General features: G+C 41.3%; 1 protein-coding gene across 1 annotated transcript in view; it reads right to left on the bottom strand.

Annotated features, from left to right (window-relative positions):
- atp10b (ATPase phospholipid transporting 10B) overlaps positions 1 to 1,079 on the bottom strand; it is a 41,176-nt gene extending 40,097 nt beyond the window's left edge. Inside the window, exon 1 of the mRNA XM_051650177.1 lies at positions 551 to 1,079. Coding sequence (XP_051506137.1) covers positions 551 to 960 — 410 coding nt within the window. The 5' untranslated portion in view covers positions 961 to 1,079. The remainder of the gene's footprint in view (positions 1 to 550) is intronic.
- Positions 1,080 to 17,792: the final 16,713 nt, after the last annotated feature.

The following is a 17,792-nucleotide window of genomic DNA, read 5'->3' as shown; positions in this document are numbered from 1 at the left end:
GATAAGAAAAATAAGGTGCATTTTGAACCGAGACAAGTGCAGACACACAGCACACTGGAGGTTAAGTCATTCACTAAATAGGAAGCAAGGGAGCAATGGAGCATTCTATAACTTTCCTATGCAGCTAAGTGCATGGGACAATGATAATCAGTATATAGATTCAGAAATTATAATGTATAATTTTATTTTAAAATCGTTGGCAGTCACTGGATAATGCTGGTCATTACTTTGAATCAGAATTAATTATGCTAATTTCTGATGTAATGTCTGTAATGTATCAAAAACATGAGTAACCAACACTCCTGGAACATTTTATAGCTTGGTATGGTGAATTTACAATTTCACAACTAAGTCCCACTGTTCACATATGTTGCCATCAGTTTTTAGGAATTTTTTTTTTTTTTTTTTTTATTTTGCATGTTTATTAGGTGCTACTAGTGGCAAATCAAAAAGGGAAATGGAAAATTCACACGGCAGTCATGCTCGGGTCTCAAGAGGTTAAACCTAAAACCACTGATATTACCAATGGCCCTTGAAGCGATCTGTTTACCTGCTGAATATGAAGCAGGGCATATTGTTGAGCTGCTGGTCGGTCTGGTACCTCCGGAAGTCCTCCCACCCATCCTTGATTGCGGTTAATGCCAGGATGACACAAATTGGAATTAGAGCCACCTCCGGCTGGAACGCGTTTACCACTGGGACGAAATTTAAGATGGCAAGGCCCACAAAATAAATGTTGGCCATGCGGTGGAACTGCTCAAATAAGTTCATGGGAATGAAACTCCAAAGTCTGTATTTGTTGGTTTTGATGGCATTGCCCTCATACCGGCGGTTGGGCTGGTCTCGTTTCTTCAGATCTTCAAAAGGCAAGTTGGAGACCACAGTCCTGATGGGTCTGTCTCTATCCTTGTGTCTCTCCCAGCCATGGCGAAGTAGGGTCAGAGGATTTGTCCAGGTCATGGTGTCTCAACTCTTAATGTGAGCGAAAATAAATCTCCCCTATATGACATTTAGATCTGGTGCTTTAATATAAATCATGCAGCTTTGGGATCCAGCACACCAAAATTTATAAGAAGCCACCACACACACTTCTCACATCACCTGTACAAGTGAGACTAAAAGAGAAGGGTAAAGAGAAAGGAAGAGAGGGTGAGCAAGAGAAGGAGAGAGAATGAAAGTGGGTTGAGACTATACCTGTCAAACTCCCCTGACCACACCTGGCTGTCTCAGGTGAAGGTATGCTGTTAGAGCACTGCATGCCACAGGACAGCATCTAAATTAAAGTTCAGGTTTTCTGCAGACTCTGGAAATAAAGAATCAAAGCATATGACAACACCCTAGTAAGCCAGTTACTTAAACAAAAGCTCAATTCAGGATATATTCAAGTTCAACTAAATGACAATGGCAGATAGCACTTTGGGCCGTCCTTTTAAATTAAAGTGTGGCCTGTTGTGTTTATTAAAGACAATGCATATATTGAAGATTCATTAGACAGTACCATGCTTAGAAGTATGTTTTGAGAATGTTTTGAGAAGGTGGTAAAATGTGCACGTGTCCATGCAATGCAGACAAACTTGTTTTTAGGGTGATGTCAACAATTCCCACAACTCTGAATTACATGTGTCATTGTACTTTCATTAAGACACGATTACAAAATAAAATCATTTGAAGTCCACACCTGTCTATTATCTCGGCCCCATATGGTAATACTGTGACAAAGTCATTAGAACACAAGTCTGACTGATTTTTAATTTTCTAAAGAAAAGAGTGATGCTTGACTTTGCTTTGTGGGTTGTTGTCAAGGCGATGCTGTGCGGTTGCTGGGGTGTTCTGGGTGGATGCAACTGCATTGCTATGCGGTTGCTAGGGTGTTGTAGGTGGTTGCTAGGATGCTGCTAGGTGATTGCTAGGGTGTTCTGGGTGGTTGCTTGCTGGCTCACCAGCCTACTCCCTAGTTTTTCCAAGATATGATTGATATGATAGATATGATCCGTGTCCCACCTTCCTTTATATTTCAGCTTCATCTATATATCTAATGACCTCAAGCCTCCTGCCTCACTCCAAATTAAATTGAGAACGAAATGGGTGCTAACAACACCCTTGGTATACTACTTGACATCCTATTTGAATAATATAACTAAAGTTATGCAAGCTATTTGCATAACGATACTTTAAATATATAAACCTTCGCTTACTGTATTCAGTATGATAGAGAGCACATGATGCCAATCTGTTATTCAGTACCAGACACAGCTAGTCATAAATCACCTTCCACTGTCAGTAGACATGAGCGGTACTTGTTACGTCTTCCCACTGTTATTTGGCTGGTCATTTTAAGTATTTGGTTTGTCAATTCTGACTATACGGCGGAAAAATTCTGCCAGCTTAGCTTTTAACATGGGGTGTATGGTTTATAAGGTTATTATTAGTTTTACAGATTTTAAACTCTACTTTTAAAAGGTTCTGTCCTGCGATGCAACATAAAACTGTTTTTAGCAGTATTTTGCTAATTGTTTTATTGGCTAATTATGCTAATAATTATGCACACAGCTTCATATGACCAGGGTTGGGAGGGTTACTTTTGAAATGTATTCCACTACAGATTACAGAATACATGCTGTAAAATGTAATTTGTAACGTATTCTGTTAGATTACTCAAGGTCAGTAACGTATAAAAACCTATAAAAACTCTGCCAGTACAGTAAGACAAAATACATATGTTAAAAATACATTCTCTGAAAAACCGAAATATCTTATGCAGTGTTGTTTCTAAAACAAGATCAAACAAATTGATATTGTTTTAAGGATTTTTAGATATTTTTACAGGAAAACAATACACAAAATATTATCAAGAATATGATTTTTGCCCTAATATCAAAGGTCTTACTAGAAAAAAGAAATTATGATCCAACATGAATTTTCTTGATAAAAAATATGATCATGCCTGGTAACATGTGCATGTAAAATGGCTAGAAATAGCATTTTAGCTTAGTGTAAAGCTGACAATTTACACAAGGTTTATTTCTATTTTTTCTGCTCCAAACTTACTTCAAACTTACTTCTCTGTCTGCATGTATGAATGTAACACATCAATAGTGCTTCACGGCTGTTCAAATGCACTTTGGATCGCATCATTTATATGTATAAATATTTTCCATCTGAAAGGACTAAATATTAAATGAAACAAATGACAATAAATTGCAAAGTAATCTCTTCAGTAATCAAAATACTTTTTGAATGTAACTGTATTCTAATTACCAATGATTTAAACTGTAACTGTAATGGAATACAGTTACTTATATTTTGAATTTTAAATACGTAATCCCATTACAAGTATTCCGTTACTACCCAACCCTGCATATGACCTCATATTAATTGTGAAACTATATGTTTTATACGCTGTATAAATGTACTTTTAAAAAATTAATGTCATGTCGCAGGACAATTTCTTACTAGTGAAGTCAACGCTTGAATAAAATTGTGGGAAAAGTAAAAAATAAATAAATAAATAAAATAAAAAACTGACCAGTTGGACCTATACACATTTTTTTCCCTTATACATTCACTTAAATTTTAAGGCAAGTTCATTGATTGACACATTATGCATCAACAAATATTGAACTGTACTGTATTTGTAAGCCTCAAGGTCTAAGTGTAACAAAATAACACCTTTCTCCGTGATGAATCATGCCTACACAAACCAAGTTGTTTAAAGGGTTAGTTCACCCAAAAATGAAAATTCTCTCATCATTTACTCACCCTCATGTCATACCAGATGTGTTCTTCTGCTGAACACAAATGAAGATTTTTAGAAGAATATCTCAGCTCTGTAGGTCTATACAATGCAAGTGAATGGTGATCAAAACTCCAAAAGCTCAAAAAAGGAGATAAAGTCAGAATAAAAGTAATCCATAAGACTCCATTGGTTTAATCAATGTCTTCTAAAGCGATCCAGTTGGTTTTGGGTTAGAACAGACCAAAATATAACTTATTTTTCACTACATCTTGACAGCAGTTTCCTTGGCGATCATGATTTCAAGCTCGATTACACTTCCTATAGTGCCATCTAGCGCCATGTGCATGCGCCAAGCTAAGGTTACAAGATTCCTGCTTGTGGAAAACGATGCAGGCCCCCTCAGCAAAAATGAAATTGATCAATGCGAAGTAGAGGGTGCATCCACATCTGTAACTGTTGTCACCTTGTACTTTTCGCTGGCAGCAATTTTTCTCAGTGTGCGCTTGTCTTTCAAGAGTTTATCATAAAATGCAGAGCAGTCCAGTCCAAAATTAAGATGTATGAAAAGCATTGCCTTCATGACTGTTACACTGAGTCAAGATTTATTCTGTGTCTATGCTGCATTCATTAATGAGAACACACGCTCCACAGATGCAGATGTCCCAGGCAGGCATAAAACAAACTCCACAACCTTGGGTAAGACTTGGAAAACATCCTCTGGCTCAAAGACATGAAAAACGTCTGTCCATCATTTAGACACAGTCATCTTGTTCATGTTCCACTTGAGTGACAATGTCGAAGCCAATCCAAAATTTAGTGCAAGGATCGCTGAACTCTTAGAAACTTTGGGCATTTTTCTTGAGAAAGAAAGTATGCACGTAGACCATTGAAAATGTATAATATTCCTTCATGTGCTGGACCAAGAGAGAGGAAACGTGTGTTGCCATGCTGCAGTAATTTCTGATAGTCCAGCTGCACAAAATCACAAAAGTCTTGAGCTCTTTCATGTGCACTGTGTAGATATGGAAGTATTTGTTCACTTTCACAGCAAAACTCTCTAAATCTATCGGAAGACAATCCACTGCTGTTTACAATGTGTTATGGATGATGTGTGCATTGCAGGTAATTCTCAAAATGTTCCTTCCTAGCTTTGACTGCAGCTTTCTCCAGATTTTGCTTTACCAGCTCTCTTAAAGAGCCCATATTATGCTAATTTACATGTTCATGATTTTATTTTGAGGTTCTACTAGAATAGGTTTACATGCTTTAATGTAAAAAAAAAAAAAAAAAAAACATTTTTTTTTTCTCATAGTGTACATTTCTGCTAAACCTATTTTCATCCTCTGGCTCAAATGCTCTGATTTAGGTCCTGTCTCTTTAAAGCCCCCCTTTCCGAAAAGTCCAGTCTGCTCTGATTGGTCAGCTGGCCTAGTCTATTGTGATTGGTCAGTTGTGTAGAGCGTGTCGGAAATGTAACGGCCCTTACCATAACCGAGTTTCAGGCTTCCAGAGCAGCTGTAAACAGTATTGTAACTGTGGTAACAGTGGGTCGGTTTTTGCCATACCAGTTTGAGTCCGATAATGAAAGTTTGTAAGAGCAAGCTGATTGACCCGAACCACCTTCACAAGCACGACTTTAGCAGGACGTTTCACAGTGTTAAGCTTTACTTTTGTAGCTTTCTTACAAGTACACTGTTGATTATTGTGAACCTAATAAAGCTTCAAGTAAAAGACACATAGTGCATCTAAATTAGTCATCTTTTGCTGGAATGGATGTAGCCGAACTTTTTTCGCCCGATCTATGAACGGAGAACAGAGGCTTACTCCTGGTTAGTGAGCAAGTTAGCCGTGGACTACCTTGGATAGCGGCCGTAACTGTAACGTGTGCTGGAACTGCTGACAATGATGACGAGGACGAGGACGTGAAGATGAAGAACCCAAGTGCAGTTTATTTAGAGTCCGTGAAAACCATTAACCCAGACTACAAACATGAAGCAATCATAACATGAAACTTGACTTGATTTGACTTGACTTGACAAACACATACCATCACATACAATACAAAAAACAATGCAAACATGAGGGCTTAAATACAAGACATGGGAGAACATAAACCAATGAACAAACAGAACTGATAACAAGATAATTAAACAATAAACCAATGAAAACGTGACACATGAACATGGAGGGAAAACAGAAATCACATGACTAGGGAAACAGAAACACATGACATGAAACAGGAAATAGAATTTCAAAATAAAAGACATGAATCAACAGAATACATCTGACATATCCCCCCCACTAAGGGGTGGCTCCTGACACCCCAACACATAAACAAAACACATAATACATGACATAATTCAAAGTTCTGTAGGGAGCGGGGGGGGGGGTGTCTTGAGGCACGGGGCGTGGCGTGGCGAGAAAGGGCGAGGGGCATGGGACCAGGGCAAAGTCCGTGGGAGGTGAAGCCATGAGAGGCTCGAGGGGCGGAGCCATGAAAGGTGGAGCCGTGAGAGGCTCGAGGGGCGGAGCCTTGGAACGTGGTGCCCGGAGAGTAGCCGAAGACTCAAAGGGCCAGGGTGGAGCTGATGGCAGGGAGGACCAAGGCGATGCTAGAGGCTCGGAGAGCCAAAGCGGAGCCAGGTGACCAACAGACCAAGGAGGAGCCAGAGGGACGAGGGACCCCGGCACAGCCGACAGGCTGAAGGACCGTAGTGGAGCCGAGGGAACGCCGAGCTGAGGCAATGTCGAGGGACCAACAGGCCAAAGCGAAGTCCAGGACTCAGAGGGTCCAGGCGGGATCGGAGGGCCGAAAGTTCCCCTTGCCTGCTCAGGAGAACTAAAGGTGGTATAAGGGTGGGAACCATCTCCAGGTCCCACTGCTCAGGTGTGGCTGTGACATGGCATGGAGCAGGCTGAGGCGTCGCTGTGACATGGCATGGAGCAGGCTGAGGCGTCGCTGTGACGAGGCATGGAGCAGGCTGAGGCGTCGCTGTGACGAGGCATGGAGCAGGCTGAGGCGTCGCTGTGACGAGGCATGGAGCAGGCTGAGGCGTCGCTGTGACGAGGCATGGAGCAGGCTGAGGCGTCGCTGTGACGAGGCATGGAGCAGGCTGAGGCGTCGCTGTGACGTGGCATGGAGCAGGCTGAGGCGTCGCTGTGACGTGGCATGGAGCAGGCTGAGGCGTCGCTGTGACGTGGCATGGAGCAGGCTGAGGCGTCGCTGTGACGTGGCATGGAGCAGGCTGAGGCGTCGCTGTGACGTGGCATGGAGCAGGCTGAGGCGTCGCTGTGACGTGGCATGGAGCAGGCTGAGGCGTCGCTGTGACGTGGCATGGAGCAGGCTGAGGCGTCGCTGTGACGTGGCATGGAGCAGGCTGAGGCGTCGCTGTGACGTGGCATGGAGCAGGCTGAGGCGTCGCTGTGACGTGGCATGGAGCAGGCTGAGGCGTCACTGTGACGTGGCATGGAGCAGGCTGAGGCGTCGCTGTGACGTGGAACTCTGGCTCGGCGGCGGCCATGACGTGGGACTCTGGCTCGGCGGTGGCCATGTCGTGGAACTCTGGCTCGGCGGCGGCCATGTCGTGGAACTCTGGTTCGGGATCTGCCTCCCCCACAGTGAACGGGGAACCGATGAATCGAAGGGCGAGGTCGATATATTGAGCCAGGCTGAGGGAACTGCGATCGCCAGGCATCAAAAAAGAAATGGACTCATTTAGTCCAAATCTAAAACAACCCTTGAGGGCAACCTCATTGAAGTCTACCTGGCTGGCTAAACCGCAGAAGTCCTCAACATAGTCCTCCAGAGGACGATTCCCCTGACGTAAGCGCAGAAGCAAAACCGCTGGGTCCATGGGAGGTGGAGTATTCTGTAACGTGTGCTGGAACTGCTGACAATGATGACGATGACGAGGACGTGAAGATGAAGAACCCAAGTGCAGTTTATTTAGAGTCCGTGAAAACCATTAACCCAGACTACAAACATGAAGCAATCATAACATGAGACTTGACTTGACTTGACTTGACTTGACTTGACTTGACTTGACTTGACTTGACTTGACTTGACTTGACTTGACTTGACTTGACAAACACATACCATCACATACAATACTCGACCAAAAAACAATGCAAACATGAGGGCTTAAATACAAGACATGGGAGAACATAAACCAATGAACAAACAGAACTGATAACAAAATAATTAAACAATAAACCAATGAAAATGTGACACATGAACATGGAGGGAAAACAGAAATCACATGACTAGGGAAACAGGAACACATGACATGAAACAGGAACTAGAATTTCAAAATAAAAGACATGAATCAACAGAATACACCTGACAGTAACATAACAGCTTATAATTATACAATTATATAAGACTCTTGAGATCGACCATTTTGTTACACAGTTTTAGTTAAAAGCCGGCCCACAGCTGAATAGTAACCCCTTACCAAAACAATAAAATAACATACAGTGCATCCGGAAAGTATTCACAGCGCTTCACTTTTTCCACATTTTGTTATGTTACAGCCTTATTCCAAAATTGATTAAATTCATTATTTTCCTCAAAATTCTACAAACAATACCCCATAATGACAACGTGAAAGAAGTTTGTTTGAAATCTTTGCAAATTTATTAAAAATAAAAAACAAAAAATAAAAATCACATGTACATAAGTATTCACAGCCTTTGCTCAATACTTTGTTGAAGCACCTTTGGCACCAATTACAGCCTCAAGTCTTTTAGAGTATGATGCTACAAGCTTGGCACACCTATTTTTGGGCAGTTTCTCCCATTCTTCTTTGCAGGACCTCTCAAGCTCCATCAGTTTGGATGGGGAGCATCGGTACACAGCCATTTTCAGATCTCTCCAGAGATGTTCAATCGGGTTCAAGTCTGGGCTCTGGCTGGGCCACTCAAGGACATTCACAGAGTTGTCCCGTAGCCACTTCTTTGTTATCTTGGCTGTGTGCTTAGGGTCGTTGTCCTGTTGGAAGATGAACCTTCGCCCCAGTCTGAGGTCCAGAGCGCTCTGGAGCAGGTTTTCATCAAGGATGTCTCTGTACATTGCTGCATTCATCTTTCCCTCGATCCTGACTAGTCTCCCAGTTCCTGCTGCTGAAAAACATCCCCACAGCATGATGCTGCCACCACCATGCTTCACTGTAGGGATGGTATTGACGAGGTGATGAGTGGTGCCTGGTTTCCTCCAGACATGACGCTTGCCATTCAGGCCAAAGAGTTAAATCTTTGTTTCTCATGGTCTGAGAGTCCTTCAGGTGCCTTTTGGCAAACTCCAGGTGGGCTGTCATGTGCCATTTACTGAGGAGTGGCTTCCGTCTGGCCACTCTACCATACAGACCCGATTGGTGGAGTGCTGCAGAAATGGTTGTTCTTCTGGAAGGTTCTCCTCTCTCCACAGAGAAATGCTGGAGCTCTGTCAGAGTGACCATCGGGTTCTTGGTCACCTCCCTGACTAAGGCCCTTCTCCCCCGATTGCTCAGTTTGGCCAGGCGGCCAGCTCTAGGAAGAGTCCTGGTGGTTCCAAACTTCTTCCATTTACGGATGATGGAGGCCACTGTGCTCATTGGGACCTTCAATGGCACCTTCAGCTGAAGTCTTATCAAAGGGATAAGATTAAAAATTCATTGGTGCAGGCTCTCTATGCCTATCTTTGTCTGCAAACTATGTACGTTTTATTTTGTAGAGATAAATCAAATTTGTCTGTTTCTCAAATCTTCCTTAAAACTTAACCAATTTAACACTTCACATCCTCCAAATTTCAGATGTGAGGGATTGTGTGCTAGTATGAATATAGAATGGAATAGGTTAAAATATTTGAGGATCTGATGTTGCTAATAAATGAAGTGTCGTTAAAATTAGTTCCACTAATATCCATGGCAGGTATCCAAGTCACAGACAGTATGTGGACCTTCTTAAGATGCTCCTCATTCAGTACCCATTCCTGCATGAAAATATGGAACTGGATATGTAAGTGCATTAAAGGATTCTTCGTTTTCTGTTAGTGAAGGGTTGAGCATTGTAATCAATCACAGATACGTCTGCTAAGCACATGAATGCAATGCACAATCAGTAACAACAAACTAATCCAAATGGGTGAGATGTAAGCAGTCTAAACAGATGCATGCTTTATGGTTCTCTTTTGTTCTCTGTGACATAAAAATACACTGCTTCTTCACTTGCACATAAGAAACCTGCTCAATACCACTTTTAGTCCAACTTCTGTAGAAAATATTTTTTAATATTTTAAACAAACTTGAAATGTGTTAATTGTTGCATTTGAAAGAGTTTATAAACTAAAATAAGGATAGTTCTTGAAATGAATATCCTTTTCACTAGAGTTTTTATTCATTGTGTACAGGCCAAATGGTCAATGCAGCTGTCCTGCTCCTGCCCAGTTTTTTTTTTTTTTTTTTTTTTTTAAGAGAACCAAGATGAACTTTTCGCTATTGATTAGGTAAGTTTATTAAGTTATCATCATTATCTCCAAAATAATCCTAAATCATCATCATCTACTAATCCATCACCAAACCCTACTTTGATTTGAGACGTTGTTTATGATGCTAGGTCTGACAGGTCTTTTTTCATTGTCAGGATTCGGTGACTCCGCCACCCATGCTGGTGTTAGGTAGCTGTGATGGGAGTCCATTTGATGTCACTGATGTCACAAATGTGACAATCAAAATGGATGGAAATGTCATGGTCCATGACGATGGAGGAGTTGACATTTCACTAGCAATGGGTCTGGCATTTTCATTGTTTCACATGTTCCAAATTGAGTATCCCAAAAATGTATGTAAAACGATGTTGTTCCTTTAGGCATTTGTCTTCAAAATGAAAATTAGAGTTCCAATTGCTGTCCAGAGAGTTTACAGTTCTTTGTAAGCTGAATGTATAAGAAAAACTGTTTTTTGTTTTTGGTTTGAGGTAATTGTCTTCAAAATGAAAATTCAGTTTTTTAATTGCTGTCCAGAGAGTTTACAGATCTTTTGTAAGCTAAATGTTTAAGGAAAACTTGTCTTTAAATTCCATGTCTTTTTAAAATTCAGTCTTAATGTAAATTTAAAGAATGAAATGCTAACTATAGCTAACTTATGGGACCATAAAGGGACTATAAGTCATTTGTATAAACTTAGTGTTAAATTGTAAGTAAATACTTATAACTGCCGTCATTGGTGTGTGTGAATGGGTGAATGAGTCACAGTGTAAAGCACTTTGGAACCGCTAAGGTTAAAAAAATGTGCTATATAAGTGCAGACCATAATACTTGCAACAAAAAAAAGCCCAATTAAATCTATAAAAGCTATGGATGGTTAATTTTAATAAAACATTTGTTATAATTTTCAAAGGCTTTGGATTTTTTATTTATTGTAACTGACCACATCCTTTTCTTTTGCTAAGTAACAGTGCTGTATAAAGCCCTTGGTTCTTCAGAGACCTAATGTATATTAGGTTCTTTGTGGAACTGGAAAAGGTTCTCCTATGGCATCACTCTTAAGAACTTTACTTTGGTTCCTTAAAGCACCATATTGCAATATCATGGTTCCTTGTGGAACTTAAAAGGGTTCTTTGTGGAACTGAAAAGGGGTTCCTTGTGGCACTGCTATGAAGAATAATTTCTGGGTTCTTTAAAGCACCAGTATATAGATGTTTCTCTAAAGAATTTGACAATAAAGGGTTCTTTGTAGATCTTAAAAGGGTTCTCCTATGGCATCACTCTGAAGAACCCTTATTGGTTCTAATTGGAACCTTTATTTTTAAGAGTGTAGAAAAAGTGCTTAAATACGGGACTGGAAAAATGGGACACCTGGCCACCCTACATCAAGCACTAGGAAGTGAAATCGAGCTTGAAATCATGATCATGCCTAGAGACTGCAATGACAAGATGTACAGTGAAATAGCAGTCTGTTCTCATCCAAAACCAACTGGATCACTTCAGAAAACTTTGATTAAACCATTGGTGTTTGATGGATTACGTTTATGCTGAGTTTATGGAGATCTGGTAACCATTCACTTGCATTGTATGGACCTACAGAGCTGAGATTTTCTTCTAAAAATCTCTGTTCAGCATAAGAAAGAAAGTCATACACAACTGGGATGGCATGAGGATGAGTAAATGATGAGAGAATTTTCATTTTTGGGTGAATTATCCCTTTAACATAAAAGGACCTTGAGATGTTTAAGCCAGAAAAGACTAATATATCTAATATACTGTACTGTGATTAAAAATAATGAGCTCATATATCTGTCTCAGGGCTTTTGCCCCAGTGTATAGCAGCACAAACACACACACACATACACACACACACACACACACACACACACATGTTGGTGCGGCTATCCTTATGAGGACTCTCCATAGACATAATGATTTTTATACTGTACGAACTATAGATTCTATCCCCTAACCCTACCCCTAAACCTAACCCTCACAGAAAACTTTCTGCATTTTTACATTTTCAAAAAAACATTGTTTAGTATGTTTTTTAAGTTATTTGAATTATGGAGACACTAGAAATATCATCATAAACCACATTTATAACATAATACCCTTGTAATTACTAGTTTGTAACCTAAAAAAAATCATCCTCGTCAACCACCCAAACCCAGACACACACACACGTTGGTACTCCTATCATTATGGGGACTCTCCATAGACATAGTGGTTTTTATACTGTACAAACTATTTATTCTATACCCCCCCCCCCCACATTTTAATTACAGGGACTCTAGGGGTGTCCTCATAAACCACATTAATAACATAATATCCTTTTAATTACTAGTTTGTAACCTAAAAAATGTCCTCATAAACCACAAAAACCAACTCACAAACACACACAGAGCCCATTCTGCAGCTGTCACTAGCTGACATGGCCCTGCAGCACACCATGTGTTGTGTTAGTTTCATGAAAGCAGAGGTTTTAGTAGTGGAGTGAACGGCTGCCTCATCCCAGGATGGCTGGCCCTCTTGTTTCGTGCGGTGCAGTGGTGCAGCTGTTATAGTAGAGCATCACCCTCCTCCATCCATCCCTCTTTCTGTTTCCTTCCCCTCCTCTCCGTCCCTCCTCTTCCTGACAAATAGGACAAAGATCTGTGAATCCGTAATTCCTCCAGTGGCACAGAAGCATTGAAGGGAGGAAAGGATCTGGTTATTCTGCTGCTTTCTTTTTTGTTAAAACCTCTCACATCTCACCACTGGAGAAAAGTAGAGGAAGAAACAGAGAAACAGAAGAGAATGAGGCCTTGCTTTAATGGAATCCTGTTTGCAAACATACATTATTTGTACACACTTATTAATATGTATTAACATTTTTAAAAGATGTTTCTTCTAAAATTCCTTTCAAGAGACAATTGTTGACATACAGTCAAGACAGAACTATGCAATTAATGAGGATAGCATAGGATAGCATAGGTTCTCAATTGAATTTAAAGTTTAAATAAAAGTTTATTTTTATTTAATTTAGTTAAAAATGACATTTCAAGTTAACAGACATTTATGAAATTATGTGTAAATCTTAAAAATATTTTTGAGTGTATCTTGACAAATCTGAGCACAGTCTTTATTGTTGAGATTTTTTTTCTCAGGAGAAAAATGAAGAAAAGCAAAAGTCTCCATTTAATCTTTATTTAAAGGGATAGTCACCCAAAAATGAAAATTGTCTCATCATTTACTCACCCTCAAGCCATCTCAGATGTGTATGACTTTCCTTCTGCAGAACACAAATGAAGAGTTTTAGAAGAATATCTCAGCTCTGAGATTCATGCAAGTGAATGGTGACCAGAACTTTCAAGCTCCAAAAAGCATATACTGTAAAGGCAGCATAAAAGTAATCCACATGACTCCAGTGGTTAAGATAGGGGTATGTGAGAAACAGATTAATATTTAAGTCTTTTTTTACTCTAAATCTCACTTTCACATTCTGAAAGTGAAACTGGAGATTTATAGTAAAAAGGGATTTAAATATTAATCTGTTTCTCACCCAAAGCGATTGCATCGTTTTAGAAGACATATATTAAACCACTGGAGTCGTATTGATTACTTTTATGCTGCCTTTATATGCTTTTTGGACCTTTAAAGTTCTGGCTACACATTCACTTGCATTGTATGACCTATTCTTCTAAAAATCTTTGTTTATGTTCTGCAGAAGAAAGAAAGACACACATCTGGGATGGCATGAGGGTGAGAATTTTCATTTTTGGGTGAACTGTTCCTTTAATCACATTGCTATCTAGAAGGACAAATTGAGATATTAAAGAGATTGTCATAGTCTGTCTCCCTCATTTTCTTCAAGGACTCTTAATTTGAAGTTTTCCCCTGTACTACGTTTCCCAGAATTCACTGCCCTAATCACTTCCATCTGCTCATCGTCATCCTCACCTGCCTTCCATTCCCTCATTAGTTTTCTGTATATAAATACCCTCTAGTTTTCTTCATCATTTGTCAGTCCTTGAAGTGTTTATGATGATAAAGTGTTTCTTTTTTTTTTTTATTTAGTGAAGTTAGCTCCAGCATTTGTTCCACTCCAGCATTTGTAATTAAAGGATTTAAAGATTCCACTCTGCGTCTCCTCTCTTCCACTCCTAGACACCAACGTTACAGAAGGATTGACCCACAAAATACGGATATACTTCCCTGTTCCTCCTAACATCTTCTTCTACTCCAGCGATCCCACTAATCCTCCTCTCCTACAAAGCCTCACCTCGACTAGCACATTCACTGAGCATGGAGCCAACAGAGTTATTCTTGGAGCTGTTCAGACAGGATCTTCCCCTCTTGGAATACACAACCAAGTTCCATCAACTCACTGCTTCGACCTCAATACTGGATATATACCTCAAGCCCATTTATGGAATGGGATTAAACTTCCACAGCACTTCCAGAGGTGGAAGATCTTCCCTTGGTGAATTACATCCTAGCCACCCTGAATATGCATAACCCTTCACTTGCATCATGTCTAATACAGAAATTTACTTCTTCCATGCCCTCTGTCTCTGTGCATTCCACGCCCCCTATTTCCAAGGTAACTCCTCTCCATTCAATTCCCCTAAATAATTTTTTTTTTGGTGGGGGGCTCATCCTCTCCAGGTTCCGGTGGTTGATTCCCTGCTGCAGTCAGCGGTAGCGACCACAGAAGTTGCATTTCCCCTATGCTGCGAATTATGGCGGGAACCCTGGGCCACAGCCAGTGCCCGTGCCTGCCTGGGTCAACGAGCCAGTGCCCGTGCCTGCCTTGGGTCAACGAGCCAGTGCCCGTGCCTGCCTGGGTCAACGAGCCAGTGCCCGTGCCTGCCTGGGTCAACGAGCCAGTGCCCGTGCCTGCCAGGGTCAAAGAGCCAGTGCCCGTGCCTGCCAGGGTCAACGAGCCAGTGCCCGTGCCTGTCAGGGTCAACGAGCCAGTGCCCGTGCCTGTCAGGGTCAACGAGCCAGTGCCCGTGCCTGCCAGGGTCAACGAGCCAGAGCCAGTAGTCTTGACCGTCCCAGAGCCAGTGCCTGTAGCCTCAACCGTCCCCGTAACCATGCTCTCTGCTGGCCGCAAGAGGAGGAGAAGGAAGGGGAAAAGGACACCTTCTCCCCAGTCTCTGCCCATGCTCACAACCATGGAGGTCGTTCCCAAGTCTCTACCTGTGCTCCCTTCCATGGCTCTCAGCCCCGAGCCTTCCACTGACTCTTCCCTCGATCCTCTCATAACTCCACATTCCATGTCTCAGCCCCTCGAGCCTCCCTTGGCTCCGCCCTCAGACTCTTCTGCGGCTCCGCCCGCTTCCCCAGAGTCTCCTCCAGCGGTTCTGCCTCCTGACCCAGTCCCTACCCTGTGGCCGCCTCCCAGGCCTCCTGACCCAGTCCCTGCCCTGTGGCCGCCTACCAGGCCTCCTGACCCAGTCCCTGCCCTGTGGCAGCCTCCCAGGCCTCCTGATCATCCTCCTTGGATCCTTCATCTTCTGTGTCATCCTACCCTCATCCGTCGTTGGGTGCCAAGAGCCCCCCTTTAGAGTGTGTGTGTGTGTGTGTGTGTGTGTGTGTGTGTGTGTGTGTCCCTCATTTTCTTCAAGGACTATTATTATGAAGTTTTCCCCTGCACTACGTTTCCCAGAATTCACTGCCCTAATCACTTCCATCTGTTCATCGTCATCCTCACCTGCCTTCCATTCCCTTATTAGTTTTCTGTGTATAAATACCCTCTAGTTTTCTTCATTTGTCAGTCCTTGAAGTGTTGCATTGTTTATGATAAAGTGTTTCCTTTTATTTAGTGAAGTTCGTGCTATCGTTTGTTCCACTCCAGTGTTTATAATGAAAGGATTTAAAGATTCCACTCCTGCATCTCTTCCACTCCTAGACACCATCGTTACAGAGATATCATTTGTGAAATTATTATTATAATTTTTTTGGGTGGATGACAACAGGTCATCACACTCAAAATATTTTAGCCTATTTTTCAGATTTATGCATTTTAATTTCTTAAAAGTCCATAAAATTGAATTGTGTAATTTATATAATACAATTAAAATATTCAGGGTTTGTTTTATTTAAGATTACTCAATTCAATTTGATAGACTTTTGTTATGAAATTGAAATGCATGAATCTTAAAATAATTTGAGTGTAGAACAGTGGCCCACAGGAGTCTGGGTTCTTCACCTCAGTATAGGGAGTACAGAGAGTATGCTGCAGTTACACCAGTGTGCTGAAGTCTCAGTTAATTTAATACAGTCTGTAATGGTGCCAGCCCTGGACTTGACAGTCTTGCCACTCGCTGGCCAGTATCCAGACTTTTACTATTTAATTAAAGCAGCTCCCGTCACACTAACTGCCAGCTCCAGAGGTGAACATGCAACTTTCACTTCCTGGCAGAGAAATCTCCATGGCAACTGACCTTGACACTGAACATAGCTGCGTGGCTTTGTGCAGGTGGAATTCTTTAACATAGTAAGCTTCAGGGCCAGTAATAATGGGAGGAATTTAGTTCTTTGGAGTTAACAAATAAACTAGAAAAGACTTTGTCACCTCAGATCACTTCTCTTTAGAAGTCATTTTCTTAAGGCCCTCAAGAAAGAAATCTACACATTTTAACATCTAAACTCCAAATTTGTGCATCATTGTATTTAGCTCTGCCTCACAAAAGAAATGAAAAATCTTCACCTCTGCTGCATCTCTCAGATGTAATTTGCACTTGCAGGTTACTCAATTCAACTTGGAGATTCTTCAAAACATCTCATTTTGTGTTCCACAGAAGAAAGAAAGTCATACGAGTATGGAATGACATGACAGTGGGTAAATGATAACAGAATGTTCATTTTAGGGTGAACTGTAACTTTCTTATCAAAGAATCTATAAAAATTCCACTCTGTAAAACATTGAACCCATAATCAATCCACAGTGATGCCATTTCATAAACAGGTATTACCCGTGGTGAAGTGCATGTGAATCAGACCATACGTTCTTATGTGTGAGTCACTAAAAGGGCTCTGGAAGTGAAAAACGGATCTCTATTTCTACCCAGCTTTCATTTTGCAGCTCCTTTGGCCTACAGGGCCATTCTATTACAGTCCAGAGTGCACTGAAACGTTCATGCCTTTCTGCCTTAATGTCCCCTGTGGCAAACTCCAGCGCCCATAAGAACGGCCTTTTTCCTCCTTTCTGTCTATCAGTGCAGCGGAAGTGTTGCCTTTTCATCCATTATGCATTCCATGGCACCCAGTCAGTCACAAGGCAACCACAACATCCAAGTCTCTCACTCACCTGGCGAGAACAACACCATCTTAACCTCCTCCTCCTCTCCTCTGAGTGTAGCTCACATTTATTTATGGTAATGTAATCATAACATGTCAATGCACATTGAAAAGCTATTGAAAATCTTCTAAAGGTATTAAAGTGCTCATCATTTTCCAGGGAACCATAAAGATATATTAGTCTTATGCAGTGTTGGCAGAATCCAAATTCAAAACAGGAGATAATGAACTGTGTGCAATATAATCATGTACACGTCCCAACTGGCCTACAATGGGATTAAACGCAGAACATGAGCGAGTACAAAT

This window comes from Myxocyprinus asiaticus, chromosome 22 (genome assembly GCF_019703515.2).
Source record: "Myxocyprinus asiaticus isolate MX2 ecotype Aquarium Trade chromosome 22, UBuf_Myxa_2, whole genome shotgun sequence".
NCBI lineage: Eukaryota > Metazoa > Chordata > Actinopteri > Cypriniformes > Catostomidae > Myxocyprinus > Myxocyprinus asiaticus.
Note: the sequence above shows the minus strand (reverse complement) of the source record. Positions and strands in the feature narration are given on the sequence as shown.